The 17294-nt window shown below is 46.5% G+C and overlaps 2 protein-coding genes across 3 annotated transcripts in view; one reads left to right on the top strand and one right to left on the bottom strand.

Moving 5' to 3' along the window:
* Window positions 1-115: 115 nt before the first annotated feature.
* On the top strand, window positions 116-1206 carry SS18L2 (SS18 like 2). The gene is made up of 3 exons (XM_075433449.1): window positions 116-247; window positions 370-446; window positions 644-1206. Exons 1-3 carry the CDS (start codon window positions 179-181, stop codon window positions 729-731), a joined length of 234 nt encoding a protein of 77 aa, XP_075289564.1. The 5' UTR covers window positions 116-178; the 3' UTR covers window positions 732-1206.
* A 739-nt stretch (window positions 1207-1945) lies between these two features.
* The window catches only part of GARRE1 (granule associated Rac and RHOG effector 1), a 60056-nt gene continuing 44707 nt past the window's right edge, over window positions 1946-17294 (bottom strand). For both annotated transcript variants that reach the window (XM_075433447.1, XM_075433448.1), the window contains 7 exons: window positions 15053-15150; window positions 13454-13579; window positions 11760-12751; window positions 8321-8486; window positions 7318-7452; window positions 5052-5130; window positions 1946-4476 (listed from right to left, as the gene is read on the bottom strand). In XM_075433447.1, coding sequence (XP_075289562.1) covers window positions 4162-4476; window positions 5052-5130; window positions 7318-7452; window positions 8321-8486; window positions 11760-12751; window positions 13454-13579; window positions 15053-15150 — 1911 coding nt within the window. In that variant the 3' untranslated portion in view covers window positions 1946-4161. The remainder of the gene's footprint in view (window positions 4477-5051; window positions 5131-7317; window positions 7453-8320; window positions 8487-11759; window positions 12752-13453; window positions 13580-15052; window positions 15151-17294) is intronic.

Here is a 17294-nt window from a genome sequence, read left to right as displayed (position 1 = left end):
CGGGGCGGGCTTCGGGACATCTGGGGGCGGGGGGGGCGCGTTGGGCACCGCCCCTGCGCGCCTGGGTCTCCTCCCCGAGGGCCGGTCACGCGAGCGGCCCCCGGCAGCCAATGGGAGCGCGCGGCAGGCGGCGCCGCCGGTTCCCGTCGTCCCTGGCGCGGCCCGGGTCGGCAGCGGGATGTCGGTGGCGTTCGTGCCGGAGCGGCTGCGCGGGAAGGCGGAGGTGAACCAGGAGACGCTGCAGCGGGTGAGCGCGGGGGGCTCCGCTCGGCTGAGGCAGGGCCGGCCCCGTCCCGCCCTTCCCTCCTCGGCCCTGCCCGCCGCGGCCTGGGCGGGGGCGGGCGGTGACGGCGCGCTCCTGTGCCGCAGCTGCTGGAGGAGAACGACCAGCTGATCCGGTGCATCGCCGAGTACCAGAGCAAGGGCCGGGCCACCGACTGCGTGCAGTGAGTGAGCGCCCGGCCCCGAGGAGTGCGGGGGGCGGCCCCCGGGGGGGGAAGGGGGGGGTCCGAGGGTGCCGCGGTGGGGAGCGGGGCCGGCGCCTGCTCCGCTCCCCCCAGGCTGCCGTCCGGTGCCCCCCCCGCGGCGTCCGCTGGCAGAGGCGGCGTTTCCGGGCCGCTGCGATGGCCGCCTCCTCCCGCAGGTACCAGCACATCCTGCACAGGAACCTGATCTACCTGGCCACCATCGCCGACGCCACGCCCGCCGGCCCGCAGAAGGCGGCGGACTGACCGCGCCTGCCCGGCCGCCGGGCCTCCAGAACCGGTCGAGACCCGCAGCTCAGCGGCCCACCCTGAGCGCTGAGGCGGTCTGGTCCTGAAAGGCAGGAAGAAAGCCATCCACGCTCTTACCCTAAAAACGGGAGTGTCGCTTCTGATGCACTCATTAGGCTGGGGGTTTCCCCACTGCCGTTCAGCAGAACTTCAGGCTGGCAGCCGTGTATCACGTATGCTTTTCCCCCCCTGCACAGGGCCGTGCGCTCTGCTGCCGGCACCAGCCTGGCTGTCAGCCCAGCACGGCCGGCCGTGGCTCGGGGGCTCCTGCGGTCCCTGTGTCCCGACGCGGGTGTGTGGTGACGGGGCAAGCCTTCCCTCGGCCACCAGCCCGACTGAGCCCGGCAGCCATTGCCACAGCTGTGAGCGCTATGCTGTGCTGTGTCTTGTATCATAGGAGTTATGCTTAATAAACGAAAGATGTGCCTTGTCACTCACAGTATACTCTGGATTGCTGTAACGTGCTAACAAAGGAGCAGCTCAGCAGCTTAGTGAAATGGAAATGCTAACTTTTTTTCCCTGTTGCATAACTCAGAGCAATGAAGGCAGGGGAGAAATCGAGCCTTGGTGTCAGCAAGAGAAGGCTGCGTTTGCCCCAGTTGTGTCAAGACTTTTCCTTTTTGCTTGAAATGCTCTGTGCTGCAGCCTCTGTCAACAAGTGAATCAGAATGGATTCACACGCTGCCTGGGTGCGTGTTCAGGTGCCTGCCGCTGTGTCCTCTGGCCCAGGAGGAGCTCAGCTCACTGCCGCACCTCGGGCCGCGCGGCGCAGTGGCACCATGAACAGAAGCCAAAGGAAGAGCCCTGGTCATCTTCTGTCAGGGAGCATTCGCTTTTGGCACGCTGTCGCCAGCACTGTTTACCCTGCCAGGGCTGAGCGCGTAGAGCTGGGGCTCAGCAGTCGTCACCTCCACTGCTCCTGCAGAGCCCCGGCGAAGGCCGTTTCGGGGTCAGTTCTTGGTGCAGCCTGGTTGAGGAAGCAGCTGTAAAGATGCCTCAGGCTGCGCAGCACATCAAGGTCACTTCTAGCTGACGAGTCAGTAAGTAGGCAGTTGACAATTTTCAAACTGTTAAATAATCCCATGTTAATGCAGTAAGAGCTCTGTTTACAAACTAAAGTTACAGTTTAAGGTGCTGCTCAGTTTCAGCAAGGTGCATATTTTAAACAGGTGTGACCTATTAAATGTGTGTCTTTAATAAAGCAAATAGTTTACTTTTACAGAAGCTTTAAAATACAAAATGTACAGTTCCAGTTCAGAAGCATTAGCTATTCACAAGAAGCACTGCAGTAAGGGTACGTTAACTAAGCACCAAACCCTTGCACTTGGCAGTGTAAGTGAAGTTTAATGGCAAGACTCATTTGCCAAGTGCAACAATTCTTAAAATTACCAGTGTTCAGAACAATCGGAAGCAGAGGACAGAGTAGCACCTGCGTGGTCAGAATGCAGACAAACCTTCCGTGTTCTCACAGCTCACTCACGTAGGTCCAGAAATGCGCCAGCGTTTGTCAGTAGGAAGAGACTGCAAAAACTAGAGCAGTAATTTTGGCACTTGTTAGAGAAAGTTCAAAATCAAGTGTTTTCATTAACTTCCATTTTGGTCTTAGTATGAATAATCAGTAAGTACAACCAAATTTAGGATTTAATATTAGATTTAGGAAATTCAAAACCATTCATCAAGTTAAACAACCACTAACATTTTCAGCAGAGGGTTTTCAAAATGATCGTAGTACAGACCAGTAACAAGTTACAGACAGAAGCCACGCTGATTGTGCAAAGCACGTCACTGTAAAAAGTCTATGTACAGCAAACAGATCTCTGTAAACATGGTAAGTATGACGGTTCCGGAAACGTGGTGACAAGATCATAAATACAGGCAACATTGGCATCATCCTCAAACAGCACAAAGGAACAACCGGGGCCTGCAAAGGCAGCCCGTCACCATACAAACAAAAAAGGTGGATGGGCTCTCAATACCCAAATGTTTTAACAGTTTTAGTGTTGTGTATACTTTTTATATATATATATATATATATATATAACGTATTTATTTTTTGGTATCTTTAGATATAGATGTACTTAGTTTGTAAAAACAAAACCAACAAATGTGCTTTCTCTCCATTGAAAAATTATGTAGTTAGAACTAATAACCCATTTTACTAGTAGTTAACATATTAGAATGATATGACTTAAGAAAAATACAAAAATAAGATTAATACTGTCAAAACTCTTATACCAGAAAATATTGTGGTTTTTAGACTCTTTCAAAGATGAAATATGAAAATTTAAATAAGCTCTAACTATATAAAGAATCCTCTGTAATCTCAATTAATATACAGTGGGATAGCTATACATATATTTACCATTGTTCTTCAATTTGTAAGCACCAGTCACTCTCCCGGATCCACTTTGGTTGGAAGATTATTCCTAATTCCACAGGTTCACTTAATGGCACATATCGACTGTGAATAATTACTTTATCCCTTTAAAAAAAATAATGTTCTTTTAACTAACTGCTACCCCACGTTTCAGTTTAGTATCTTCTGAGCCAGCTCACAATTTTTCATCAACTGTAGCATCTGAAATAAGACTTTAAATATATGCAAGTAGTCTTTAGGCTATACTTTCACACACCCAAGCTTGGAGCACTGTGTGGATAATGCCTTTGGCCAGAGGGAGCAGTGAGAAACGGCGCGTTTGTCTGCAAACCACTGTCGTATTACCCACACAGATGCCGTCTCCGGGAAGCAGCTCCGGTGCCACGCACGAGACGAGGTTGGGTGCTTCTGCTGACCTTTACTGACAGCAAGGGAGCTACCGCAACGCTCAGCTTTGCAGCCGTTTCTGCAGCAGTCTCATAAGGAACTCGCTCGCGTGGCACAGGCAGAGCTGCTGCAGCACTTCGCTGAAACCAAGCTGCCCCCGGGCTGCTTACGGAGAATACAAAGGCTTCGCAGCTTGCCCCTTGTAACTCTAAACACAGTGTTGAGCAAAGACACCACGATATATTTGCTTCAACATACTCAATGTGTTTCTGTAAGATGTTTAACTATAAATCTATATGAAAAATAGCTATAAAATACAGTGTTTCTTGTATGGTAGTCCTTCAGCAGGTCTTAAAAAAAAAGGTTTTGAAAGTAAAGGCAATATACACATTTTTAAACGCATTTCTACATCACAGTTTTGGGCTGTTTCATGTACAAACAAACAAACATATTGGCTGTATTTGCTCAGCACTGTAAATCAGGATTCAAGAGTTTGTGTCTCTCACCCAAACCCCCTCAATTCCACATTTAACGAGAGAAAGGATACAGCCACCACACGGTGTGGGACAGAGGAGGTGCAGTTCACGTTTGGCCCTGTGCTGTGTTCCCCCCGATGGAAAGCTGTCAGTACTGATGCAGGTACGACGGCCTGCGCTCGTGCTTCACCGGGAAAGACTTGAAGCCCTTGTTGATCGGTTTGTGCTGGGAAGGCGGCGGCGGCTGGGCGTAGGCGAAGCTGGCGGAGATGCCCGGCGCGGGCGCGCAGTCGCCGGCCGCTGCCCAGACGGGCGGTGGGAGGACATGCACCGCGTCGCTCCACTGGCCGCCCGCCCCGCTCACCGGGTACAGCGGCGCGCTCGGGGCCGGCAGCGCGTGCGACGACGACGATGAGGCGTGCTGCCAGGGCGCCTTCGGAGGCCAGGTTTTGGTCTTGTTCTCCTGAGAGAAGAAGAGTACGTGGGTTTGGGGTTGGTTTGTTTGAATACCAGAACACTTCTTTGAGACAATACCTAACACAATCTTATCCCCTCCTTGAGACATTTTCAGAAGATTAATTTATACTTGAAAGCAAAATTGATGCATACATATATATATATATATATATATACACTGCAGTTCTTAAAATTCTCTGCCTACTGAGAAACCCTCCTGTTTACTTCAGCACATCTGCCTGGCACATAGTAGCCCTGCTGCAAGTCAAAATTTGCAGCAGAACAGGTAATCCATCTGGCGACATTCAGTTTTCTCTGCACAGACAATCAGAATGGACAGTGCTGCCTCTTAGCTTAACCTGAAATCTTTGGGTTTGTGACAATTTCTGCTACAAAAGAAGTGATTTCCAGTTTTAATATTTAAACTTGGTAACTTGATAAAAGCGTCTAGGACTGCCTGAGTGCAGATGGTTTGGGTTTCAGCCGAGGCAAGCAATCTGCAGATGCAGACGCTAGTCTAGTTGCTCTCCTAGGGTGAAGCACCCCAAACTGCCGGACTAAGCCAAGCCCCTTTCAGCTTACCTGACTGCGGTCATCTGCTGCAGCAAGAAGAGGGGGGGATGGTAGCGTGCTAGGTTCCTGCTCGCCACTACTGTGTTTTCTGCCCAGACAAAGAGTGAAAGTTACTTTTTGGTGTTTTTTTTTTTTTTAAAACGAGTCACCACATGAATCGGCCAGTGGCATACACCATCCTGGAGTCTCAGTCTGCAACACTCGACAGCCCAGAACGCGTCCTGAGGGTTCACTGTGTCTCGTGTTTTTTTTCTCAGCAGTGCAGAGAGAGACCCGAACCTCGGTGCTGCCAGAGCCTCGGCAGCGCAGCGGTTCCTGGAGCTCCAGCAGCACGCACGCCTTTTGGCAAGATGGGCCAATCTTTTGCCCACTTTGAACAAATCTGCCAGAAACTGCCTTTTTCCTTCTGTTACCTGCTCTCGTTTGTGGTGTTTGGGGTTTTTTTGAAGTATCTTTTCTGAAATAACTTTACAGACAAGACAAAAGAAACAGGTGAGCAAGTGAAACATCTGCTGAAGCCCAGTGGCTTTGCTCAGGAAAAATATCTTGCCTTTGGTTTAAATTTGTGACCTCATATCAAACAGAAGTCCCTAATCGTATGTGCTTTCTGTTTTTTTCCTTGGTTTTGGGTTTTTTGGCAGGGGGAGTGGGGTGAAGTGGGTGGGTTTACATTAAAGCAGAATCTGTTTTCCTTTCATCACCACGCTCCAATCCTCAGGCCTCCAAGGGTAAGCAGCCCCTTGCAGGTCTGCTTTGGAACGCTCGACCCTTTGGCCGGCTCTTCCTGTGTAGTTTTAACGATGGTATTTTGTCAGGCCCCAGCCTGTAGAATGTTTTTCTTTCTAGAAGTAACATAAGACAGTGGTAGTGTTACTTCAGCTTCAGTTTTTATTAGTGAGGCGCACGCTTTGGAAACTTCCTTCTACACTTCTCTTCAGAGCACTGCATGAGGCACAGGCTCTTGTTCTGCTTGCTCCGATCTCCAGATACCTGGTGGCGTGGCAGGTTAACTCACCCACTGTATGTTCTTGTGCTTTCCTTCCCTGCTGCTTTTTTGAAAAAGATCTATAATTACTACTTTTTCTGTGACTGCTTATGAGATAGCGCTCTTCCATTAATTTCAATTTGTCATTTATGGAAGCTCAGTTCCTGTCCCCTCTGCATAAAGTCTTGGTCAGCGTGAGGATTCAGAAAATAGCTCCTCTTTTGGTGGATTCCTTGCAACCTGCTTGCCTTAGTCTCATCATTTGCCATGCCAGTATCCTTCCTTTCTGGCAACGCATACACGCACAGCTGTCCAGCTGCAACCCGCAGGAAGCTGGCAGGACGGCCAGGGACTTTTTCCTGTCACCGAAAAGCAGACAGACAATCTCGTATCTACATCGACTGACTCTGGATTGTTCTGTGGTTTAGACTATCTGGCCACAGAACTAGCTTATTTCATTTTCAGAAAAGGCTCTGAAAAATAGTTTGAGAGACTGATCCCAGACTGCAATTGGGTTGGCTTTCATGCTGTGTCTTGTGCCTTCTACTGTTGTCTTAACTACCCTCTACTCGGGAATCCCTGAGGTTCCAAAGATACCAGCTTCCAGCCCTTCAGCAAAGCAGAAAGCAATTGTAATTCATACTACCACTTTTAAGTGGGTTGTTCATAGCTGAAAATCCTGGCTTAGTTTTTAAGTTAAGCTTACTTACGAATGCAGTTAAGCCTCCTCTTCATGTTACCAGGAATAAAGGACTAAAGAGGCATGTATTTATGACTCCTAAGACAGCAGTGGTAGGCCACGTGAGACACGAGTCTACACAGCGTTACCAGCAGCATTTCTTGAGTGCCACAAAGCTCCAGCAGCAGCCAGGACATGGGAGCTCACCACACCAAAACATGCAGTGCTGGGGGCCCAACAAAGCTGCAGTGAAGCACACCGTGTAGAAAACCAATTCGAAGAAGATCTCTGAGGCCTCAGTGGTTTAGCAGGAAGCGGCATCCAACACGACTGATCTCAGAAGTGGGAAAGCATCAGACCTCACCTAGGCACGCTGAACATCACTAACACCTGGCTCTTGGCACAGACACAAGTCTGTGTAAGCAGACAGCTACTCGTGTGACTCCGTTGGGGAATCCCTAGCCTTAAAGCCAGACACACTGCACACTGACCCATACCCTCAGTGTAGTAATCATCTGATCAGCAGGAATCTCCTGTGTGTGGCTAATCAAATGAAATGACCAAAGAAAGAGCCCTGTGAAGCGGTATGTATTTCTGTTCTTTTTGCTCACCTTCTCTGCTTCACAGCAGCAACCAGGTCTGGCCCTGAGAACATGGAGAACAAGCTGTCCCCGTTAGCCGAGGAGGTCTCATCGCTCGAGCTGGCAGAGTCCCCTTGCGTGCCAGACCAGCTGTTTGTCACGTCGCTGCAAGACAAAACGTGGTGCGAGTCCTTGGAGTTACAGTGCCGGGGTCAGACCGTACGCCCCAGCGAGTTACGCTGGGTCTTCATCACAGGTGGTGTCTCAGGGCACAAAGACTCTTCAGTACTCTCTACAATGTACAAGCAGTGCAAATACTTCCACGTATTTCCTTCCGAGTGATCACATCAACTGCTTGGTCTGCTACAACCACTTTATTTTACTAAATTAATTAAAAATGCCTCCCTTGGTCAGGGAGGAGAAACAAATGATTCTTGGTTTTGGAATCACTAAGCGCTTGAGTTTTGGAATCACTAAGCGCTTGAGTTTTTCACTGCAAAACTAAGCTAAAACACAGACTTGTCCTGCTGGTTTTAAGCTAGCTCAAGGATCTTGGAAACGCTTCTGTTGTGATAAGTAGTTATGGTTTGGAAGAGATTAAGAACTACTAATGTACCTGCTGTGAGGTACATGCCTTACAGTAGCAAGATTAAGTGGCTAACATCTGGAAAGCTGAACTCGGTCAGACACTGCAATTTTGACAGCATCACTCTGTCTTAGAGGGTCTTAGAGGTATTTAGAATGCTGAAAGAAAACCGTCCTGAATGAATCTGCGCTATAAATTCCTCGTTTCCTCTGTTCGAGTCAAAGTCGGTACACACTCCACTCTAAAGAAGATGTCAGACCAAAGTCAGCGCTTTGGGATCAGCGAGGCAGAAAGGGCTCAGGTTTCTCACTCTTGACATAATGAAGCGCAGCTTTCACAGACGCAGCAGCAATTGGAACAAACACCCAGCAACTCCACACTCTGCCACGTCTGAGTGTAAAATAAACTCACATACAATAAAAACGTGCAGCCTGTCCACTCTCTTACCCTTCGGTGAAATATTCCGGAAAGGGCCAGGTTTTATGAGGATCATCAGGAAGAGGCCAGTTGCTACGTGTGTTGCTCGGACGACGGACATGCTGTGCTTGCCGTTTCTGTTGCATAGCCTGGTTGACCCCAGCAACGTAGCGGGCAAATTCCGGATCGGAGCCAACTGGGTAAAAGCAAGCAAGAAGTCAGTTGCTGACACTCAGCTATTCCTACTGCAGTCATCCCCCTCCCATAATCCTGTAGGCTTGACCATACCCCACAACGGGAAATAACTCCCTCACCGATAATAAATCCCTGACAACAGTTGGTACCTCTTCGTGGAGCAGCGAGGAACACCGAATGGGAAGTGTTTTGAAGTAGATACGCACCGTCTGCACATGGTGGATAATAATTCTCCCAGGGAAGTACACCTGCCCCTTGCAGTCCGTCAGGGAAACGGCACGTGTCACTACGGCCATGTCTGCACACTGAAGGGTCCGACGTCCCATCAGCAGACGCTGACAGAGAAAGCCTGCACGTGTACCCCAGCTCGGAGAAAGAGACCGTACCAACTGACTCCAGGCTGCAACGTGACACCCAGCTGTGCTGTGATCCTGCCTGCTTCGAGACAGCAGCAGCTCAGACTGATTGTGTTAGAACACACAGCCCAGAAACTGCCTACTCCTACAAAGACAACAATTTCCAAAACATTCTGATCCTGACCTGCACAGGATTGCAGAGTAAGATTGGTATTTACAGAAAAAAGCAATTCTTAAAAATAAAAATTCTTCCATTCTTAAAGTCTTTTATGTGTCCCAATCATCTGATAAGTGAGAAGCATGATCTTGAGCAGACAGCAAAAGCCTTAATCCACGTGTTTTAAAAGCTCAACTAATCAGAGCAAGTAACTCATGTACTAAAAAGAATGCTCTTACAAGTCAGCGTAATTGAGTTTCCACAGCTTCTTTTTGCCTTTTTTTTTGTGGGGGGGAAACTTTGCAGTCTGTCTGGATTTATGGAAAATGTCTAGCCTAGATGCACCGTAACTGCAGCGGGAAGCGCAGAGCTGCTGGCGTGCTGGTCTCGGGGTGAAGTTACAAGGGAAGACTGAAGAACACCCAACAAGCAGGCGCAGCTCAGAAAGCAGGAATCGCTCTTTCACGTGATGGCTTCCCTACGCTCAACTCGGCATTTCGAGGAAAAGTTTCCTCGTTTTCATTTGGCGCACTCAGAAGAGCTCCACAATGTTTTGTTGGATGCAGATGGAAACAACAAAGAAAATAACTTCGTTTCTATATGTTCTTTCTTAAATAAGCAAGGGACAGAGCTACCCGACAGCTGCACAGAAACACCATATTCCCACTAATACCTGCTCCCTTTGAGAACTGCCTTTGTGTCAGCTTCAGATGAGGCTGGGAGCTAGACAGAGCCTCAGACCTAAGGACAGGTTCTAGAGAGATCCTGAAGGACCTGCAGGTTTTTTTCCTGTAGACAGCATTAAGTGTTAAATTCCTGTTATATTCAAAACACCAACTTGCGTTGGTTTTCACCTCAATCAAAACATACCAGGTAAACAGCTTTCTATCAGGCATGGTTTTTGCTTTGTTCTTTCACATCTGTGAAAATAACTCAAAAGACCTGGAAGTATCAACATTCCTTCTACTAGTTCTTACTACAACATTCCTTCCTCGAGTTCTTGCAGATGACAAAAGCACTGCAAAATACATTTTTGGTAGCTAGCTAAGCCTTTGACATGAAAAGCCATCAATTTTATAAATTCTTAATTAGCACACTCGCATCTGAAGAGAGACACCATTTTCAGGCTCTAGAAGTATAAAAAAAGTAATGCCATTTGTTTCAAATGACAAACGTACAAAGTCCTGAGCAAGTCTGGAAAAGAGTGTTTCACGTTTTAAAGCTTTCTGTACAACACTAACTAGAGCTTAAATTGAAAACTCCTACATCACAGCTCAACCTGGCATATATATGAAAAAAACCTGCCTTTTCAATTGAAAAATCCATTTAATTGGAAAGGTTTTTGTTTTTTTTAACACCCACTCTGTGAAAAATACTGTTTACTTATCACTTCAACTGAAGAAACATGTTGCTGAGTCCACAGAGCACTATTTACCAGCTTGAGTAAGTCACCCTTGAACTCAGAGCATGGCTTTCAAAGTCCTTGATGTTCATCACAGTGAATGGAAGAAAACAAGTGGCTTTATGTAGATCGAAAGGAAAATACTACAGAAATGTAACAGATTCAAAATGCTAAAAATGCCAGTCTTTTGTATTACGTGCATTTTTTCCCCTACACATACACGTGTTTGGTGCTTACTAAAAATCATGTTATCCTTTCTTAAAGGTTGTGATAATCCTGAAGTATATACCATATCTTTCAGACGATGCTAATTCAGACTAACAATTGTTTAGAAGCTTTTGATAACATAACTGATGTCTATTTTTACCTTACAAACTCCACTGATTTATCAAGAAGCTGATAAAATAACTATCAAAATGATGAGTCGAATGAGTGGGTTTCTGTGATGCCTACGCAGTCCCAGCACACACGCGGGCAGTGAGCGTGGGACATGGATTCATGGTGTGCTGAAAGGTTTTCCAGTTGGTTCCAGTGCCGCCTCCCTCCAGGCAGTTTGCATTAATGCACACTACAGCCATGTTCCAGGCCAAGAGAAATTGTATTTACGAGATCAGAGATTTGTAAGTTGGTCTTAGTACTACTATCAGAAGAATGCATTGATCTCCTCTTCAACTCTGCAGTCAGTGTCACAGTCTTTAGCTGTTTGCTTGTGGCTGTAAAATTTTATCTCGCTTCATCTTGGACAATAATCCCTCTACATTTACAATTTATTGGTGGTTCAAACACATCTGGCAAACCACATGGCACTTGCTCTTTACTCTCTCATCCGTTGGCATCCAAGCTTTTCACTGCAGTAACAGCGGCAGAGCAGGAACCAGCACGACTCCCACGGAACCGCAGAGTAACACAGGGGAAATGCAGGGATATGGGAAAGCTGCAGTCCGGCTCTATCTCCAGACTGCAATGCTGGTGAAGAGCAGGAAGGATCACTTTGGGGAGAGGCGAAATACGTAAGTTCAAGAGTTTGATTTTAAACAATTTTACCAGTTAACAACAGAAGGAACATCATCTGTAAGTATCTGGTTCAGTACTTTGATGTGGGCCAGATAGGAAAGGTCAGAACTACTACAGCTGGGACAAGAAATTTGTTCCCCTTCCTACTTATTCATGAAAGATGGTTGTACTTTAGTTCACCTTCTGTTAAAAAGGGAAAAAGGCATACATCTAAATACCTGCTTGCCTGTGTAAGCGCCCGAGCACCTGGTGGGTAGCACTAGGAAATGAGAGTCATCGTTAGCAATATTTACCAGTATTCTTTGTAAAAGGACTCTTATAAAAAAATATAATAAAGACACACACCTGCAGGGTCAAAAGGCAGGATTTCTCCCAGCATCCCGAACACTCCATCAGTTTGGTCACGATTTGGCCATGTGTTGTTTCTCGGTCCTTGTGGTTTCTGTCCTAACATCTCTGACATCATATTGTCCATATAGCTGCTCACCAGACCCAAGCTGTACAAGTCGGAGCTCAGATCTGAAAACCCAGGATTGTTCCACTGGTTTATATGAGCCAACCCAGCTCCAACAGCTTGGGCTGGCTGCTGAGAAGAGTTAGTCAGCCATTTGGCAGGTACACGTTGCTGTGGTCCGATAGGCTGCAGCAAGTGTTGGTAATACTGCATCTGCTGCTGCTGCTGCTTCTGTGACTGCTGCTGCTGGGACAAGCCCTGCTGAGAAGGGTGCAGTGGTGTGTGAGACACAGGCTGCGGCTGCTGTTGCACTGTTCCTGTTTTTTGTTCTGTTGCTGTAGAGGATGCAACAGAGTTCCTTCTTTTCACCATCGGAGAAGTCTGCTGGGACTTGCCCATGTTAAAACCAGACAAGAAATCTATAACGTCCTGCATTTCCTGGTCAGTTGGTAAATTCATACCTTTGTCATCCTTCCCGTCATCCAGTTTGAAGAAGTTGTCCCGTCTTTCCACTAGAAACCCATTCACTAGCTGATTATTTGTGCTCTGAATTGACTGCAGTGTATCTGTGGTCCTAGGAAAATTACCAATGTTCAAAATGCTTTGTAACCGTGCGTCTATGTTAGTGGGCATTTTAGCTTTCTCCTCTGAGTTGGAACTTATGAAGACATTTTTGGAAGGTGTATTGGGGATTGAATAACTTCCAGTATTACTTGTACTGGTGCAGGAAGTTTTTTTTGTAAACCGTGAAGTCAGTTTTGAGAACGTCTTTTGCAGGCCACCTGAAGATTTGCTCCCGTTTCCGGATGGCATGTCAACTTGATTCCCAAAGTCCGAGATCTCACGCTGTAACTGGATCTGAATACAAGGCAAAGCTTGCTCCCTGCATCAACAAAAACACACGTATCAAACCACCAAATACGTTACTGAGCTTGTGCTTTGGAGGAAAACGTGTATTTGGGTAATAGCTAGCAGAAAAAACAAAACCAGACTGCCCGGTTCATCAGCTACTTCTTATGGTAACAATGCACATTATTTCTAGTGTTTGCAATTAACTACTTTCCATTCCTTAAGAAATTTTAATTGTGCTTCAAGACCTAAATGGAGACTAATTTAATAGCAATCAAGTATTTCTGTAAGAGAGAAAGAAACACTTCTGTACACTTGGGCAAGCTGCTGGTTTGTTTTTACAGAATCACAGAATAGTAGGGGTTGGAAGGGACCTCTGTGGGTCATCTAGTCCAGCCCTCCTGCTGAAGCAGGGTCACCTACAGCAGGCGGTAGAGGACCTTGTCCAGGCGGGTCTTGAATATCTCCAGAGAAGGAGACTCCACAACCTCCCTGGGCAGCCTGTTCCAGTGCCCTGTCACCCTCAGAGGGAAGAAATTCTTCCTCAAAGACTGCTGCATCTCTGTACACACCCACGAGGTACCTGTGCAGGTTACCAATTTCTGGCTCTCGCTTTGACTGCTGCTTTCCCTTCCTGATGAACTGGGACTATCAAATCCTTCAGTACAGATCTTTCAACAATGATGGCTTTATTTGAAGTAGGAGTGCAGCACGTGGGGCTCAAGAGGAGACGTACCTTCCTTCCTTCCACCTGTGTACGTCAAACACAGCAGTATAGAGCACATCTACCAGTCCCAAAGTCTTCTCGGGATCCAGGCTCCTCTGCAGCAAAGACATTGTTGCTGGGTCTTCTTTCAGACACCTGTAATCATAAAGTTAAAAATAAAAATTTCTATTTTTTTGCATTAAACAACTTTACCACACCAGTCAGATAATAAAAGGCCAACTGATGCACTGCTTCTGCTCCTACAGAGGTGCAGTTAATACAGGCAGCACAACATAGGAATGCCTGGGTGTTCCTAAAGACTGCCCCTGCAGCTCCAGTTTCTTCCTACTGCTGAATATACCATGAATCTCACTGCAAAATTACGAGTCCTATAATTTATTTTAAAATCACAATTACCGATTAGGTCTTAAGCTGAGCAGGCACAATTCAAGCACCGAGGTAAGAAGTAACAAATGCACAAAGCCCATCTCTGGCACATGGCAAGAGCCCTCGACACACCTGGGACCAAACCCTCTGGAGCCCGGTGCTGAGAACCCCCACTCTGGCAGACTCCGCGTGGAAAACGATGCGGCATACCCAATAGCCTGCGGAAGGTTTCACTGCGCTGCGGAGATGCAGGATTAGCGAATTTTTTCTCATTAATGGCACAGAATTAGGGCTGAATCTGGGGTGAAATCAGAATAACTTAAACCTCAGCCTTCCCCCATTTGTGAAGAGGCACCCTTCTCTGCGTGTGTCAGCAGGCGGAGCTCTTCCAGAGCCCGCAAACCCTGGCTCCAAGCACCCTGCATCACTTGAGCTCCTTCATAACACAGCAACTTCCACAGAGAGACCAGAGACGTGCCAGTTTACACCCCGCAGAGGCACGAGCGAGGGGTTTGGGTGAACAGACCCTCCGCTGACTCGCACCTCGGGACGCATCACTGGTGCCGTCAGTAACTGACTACTGCACTAAGGCGTCGGATGAATGAACCGGGGTGTACTGAAACGCCTGACACTGACAGCTCCGAAGTAAGAGAGAAAGGAAGCGTTCTAATTCCAAATCGTGGTTTCAAAAGGGAAGAAATCCTCACCTAAACTGCAGATTAACCCTAACGTTCTTTCCTAGGCAGTCAGCTAAACTGGTAGGAAGAACATCTCCCAGACCACAGAGTTCTGCAGTTCATGGCAGCGCTTACAGAACAGCTCAGTGAAGGAAGAGTTAAAGCTCTCCTGTTAATCTCATCTAATTCCTGGCCTTCCTGAGGCAGCAGCTGTGAGGACCTGCTGGGGAGGAGCATAACACGAATACTACTGAGTCGGGTTGTGTCGGGTTTTTTTTTAAACCTTCTCTTTCATCATCAAGCTTTTACTTTTCCTTTACAAGCACGCCTTACTGCCCCGGCCCTGCCCCTCTTCCATCGCCTCCAACAGAGGCAGCACCAGTGCAAAGACAGCTGGCGCACGACTGCCAGGAATGGTGGCATCCAAACAGTTCCAGATAAAGGAACTTAAGGAAGATGCGCCGTAATCATGTGGTATTCTCTCTTGCATTTGTACTGCAGTATTTTCCCCCTATGTATTTCAGTCATAGCTATTAGTAAAATCTGCAACAGGATTTTTAGTTACCAAGTTGATGGAACTTGCACCACAATTCTGGATCCTTCTAAACTTATCTGAGGAGCATAGGCTTCTTTATTTTCAATCTGTGCTGTGTCCACAACCACCTAGCAAATAAAAAGGGAAACAATTTTAAGATGTCGTTCTGGTTATTTTATCACCCCTGTAGTTGAGATGCAATAGTCTCACCTCCCTGCCACGCTATGGGTGCAAAAAATAGCCAGACAAAACCAAGTCAACTCACAAAATCATTATAAATTGATTTATATTAAAAAAATGAAAGCATATAAAATGATTAGTTTGAGACAGTAACCTGTATGTCAAGGACTTAATTCTTCTCAATTACATACTGTAGCTACGCACCACTACGCAGCTACCAACTGCTTCACCTAACAGCTGGCAGTTATCAACGGCTTCGTGTAGTAGCCCTTACATTGGAGATGCTTGGCACTATTCCTACTTCAATAGCTCTCAAACACCTATTTATCGAAATATTTTAAATAATTCAACTGCAGTGCATGGTACGACACAGACAAGTAGCATTTAGTCTGAAACCCTTCACGTATCTCACAATTCTTAGCACACCCCCTCTTCTTTTAAGGTCACAAAACCCCACCCCAACATGTCTCTATGCTACCTAATGGAACTGTACTATCCTTAATTCCCTGTTATCTGAAGAGCAGAAAAGTCACTGTTCGATTTGTTGAATTCTGAGCCTTCTGTAGGACATCATGAAGACAGCTGGAAGACGGAAGTCTTGAAAATTAACCTTCCGTCATGAACCTTTCTTTTTATGGAACTGAGAAGGAACGGATTCTCTTCAGCTTCATTTAAACTTTAATACCAGTGATAGTAAGTTCCATATTTGGTTTGTGCTTTCTGTTGTTGTCCAGTCTGCATGGGTTGGCCTTTTTGATCATTTCCATAATTTCCTATTTTGGTCATGCTGAACCAGCAGCTTTTTGGCAGCAGTCAGCAGTTCTTGCTTCAGTGACTAGCAGATTAGCTGTACCGTTTATCCTTCAAATGGCAAAAGTCCTCGGGTATAAATAAGCCTGAGGGGATATTACTGGCTTTTCTGCAATCATCCTACACTGGTTCCACTTCTAACTGGCTGTCAACTACTGGTTCCACAGAAATGTGAGATATGAATAATGCCAAGAGTCTCTTCTCTCTCTTGCTTTAACAAAACCACCCAAAGACACCTGAACAGCATGACTTCCCACCTTTTAGGTATTTTAGCATAAGGCCTCAGTCCTCCTCCCGGTGACGCTAAGCATTTGCCTGAGTTTATTCAAACTTGTAAAACATGTCTAAGCACAGCAACAGAATGCCATGCTATTACCCACTCATGAAAATACCTCCCATTTAATAATAGGGCAGCTCCATTGCTCTTTTCCTTGTGTTTGAACCATTTTAATTTTACGTAATTTGGTAATCTGCGACTTAGCTATATTGCAGTTATAATTGGGATAAGGAGAGATGAACTTAGGAGGCATTTTTCTCAGCTCCCAAGAAAAATACTGTCTGCATCTCAGACCTGTAAATTGGAACTAAAATTCTGATTTGTGCAGGCCTAGATCAGCTTCTGGCTCACAGTCTGGGCTTCATTGCCGGGTAGTCCACCCCCCCCCCCCCCAATCTTCCTTTTTTCCCTTTAAAACAAGTGTTAACATTTCTCAACATTTGGTCAGAGTTACAATGTCTGGGATTTAAACGTCACTAGGAGATTCAGTGCTTCTGCAATGCATGTTGGGTTTTGCTACAGAAAGATCTACTAGCACAAGAAAGGATGGTTAGTGACTCAGTGAAGCCTTCTCCTCACGACTTTGCACGAGGCCAGTTCCAAGTTTTATTTCCACTCATCCTCTAAATTCAGCTGTTTTGATACACATTGCTTTATTCAATGTGGGGATTTCTTCAGCTGACCCTATATACTCTAAGGTAAAAACTGAAAAACCGCACTTTAAAAAAATTATTTCTTATGTTTAAAAACTGAAGCCTAAAGTAACTAAGCAAACTAAGTCACATCTCATTGTGCTTTCCACTCCTAATGAGTTTCTTCTTAAACGGCACATGGCAAGACAGGCTAAAGACGGTGCGACTGTCAAGTAGCGTTCTTTTTTAAATCTGGCATTTAAATGACAGATTTACACACAATTCTGAACTAATGCAGACAGCTTAGTTTCTACAAGCCGTAAGCCAAAGACTACCTAATATTGCCCCATGATTCATTTATCCGCGTTCTACA

This window comes from Opisthocomus hoazin, chromosome 12 (assembly GCF_030867145.1).
Source record: "Opisthocomus hoazin isolate bOpiHoa1 chromosome 12, bOpiHoa1.hap1, whole genome shotgun sequence".
Classification (NCBI taxonomy): Eukaryota; Metazoa; Chordata; class Aves; order Opisthocomiformes; family Opisthocomidae; genus Opisthocomus; species Opisthocomus hoazin.
This window is presented reverse-complemented; position numbering and strand designations above follow the sequence as displayed.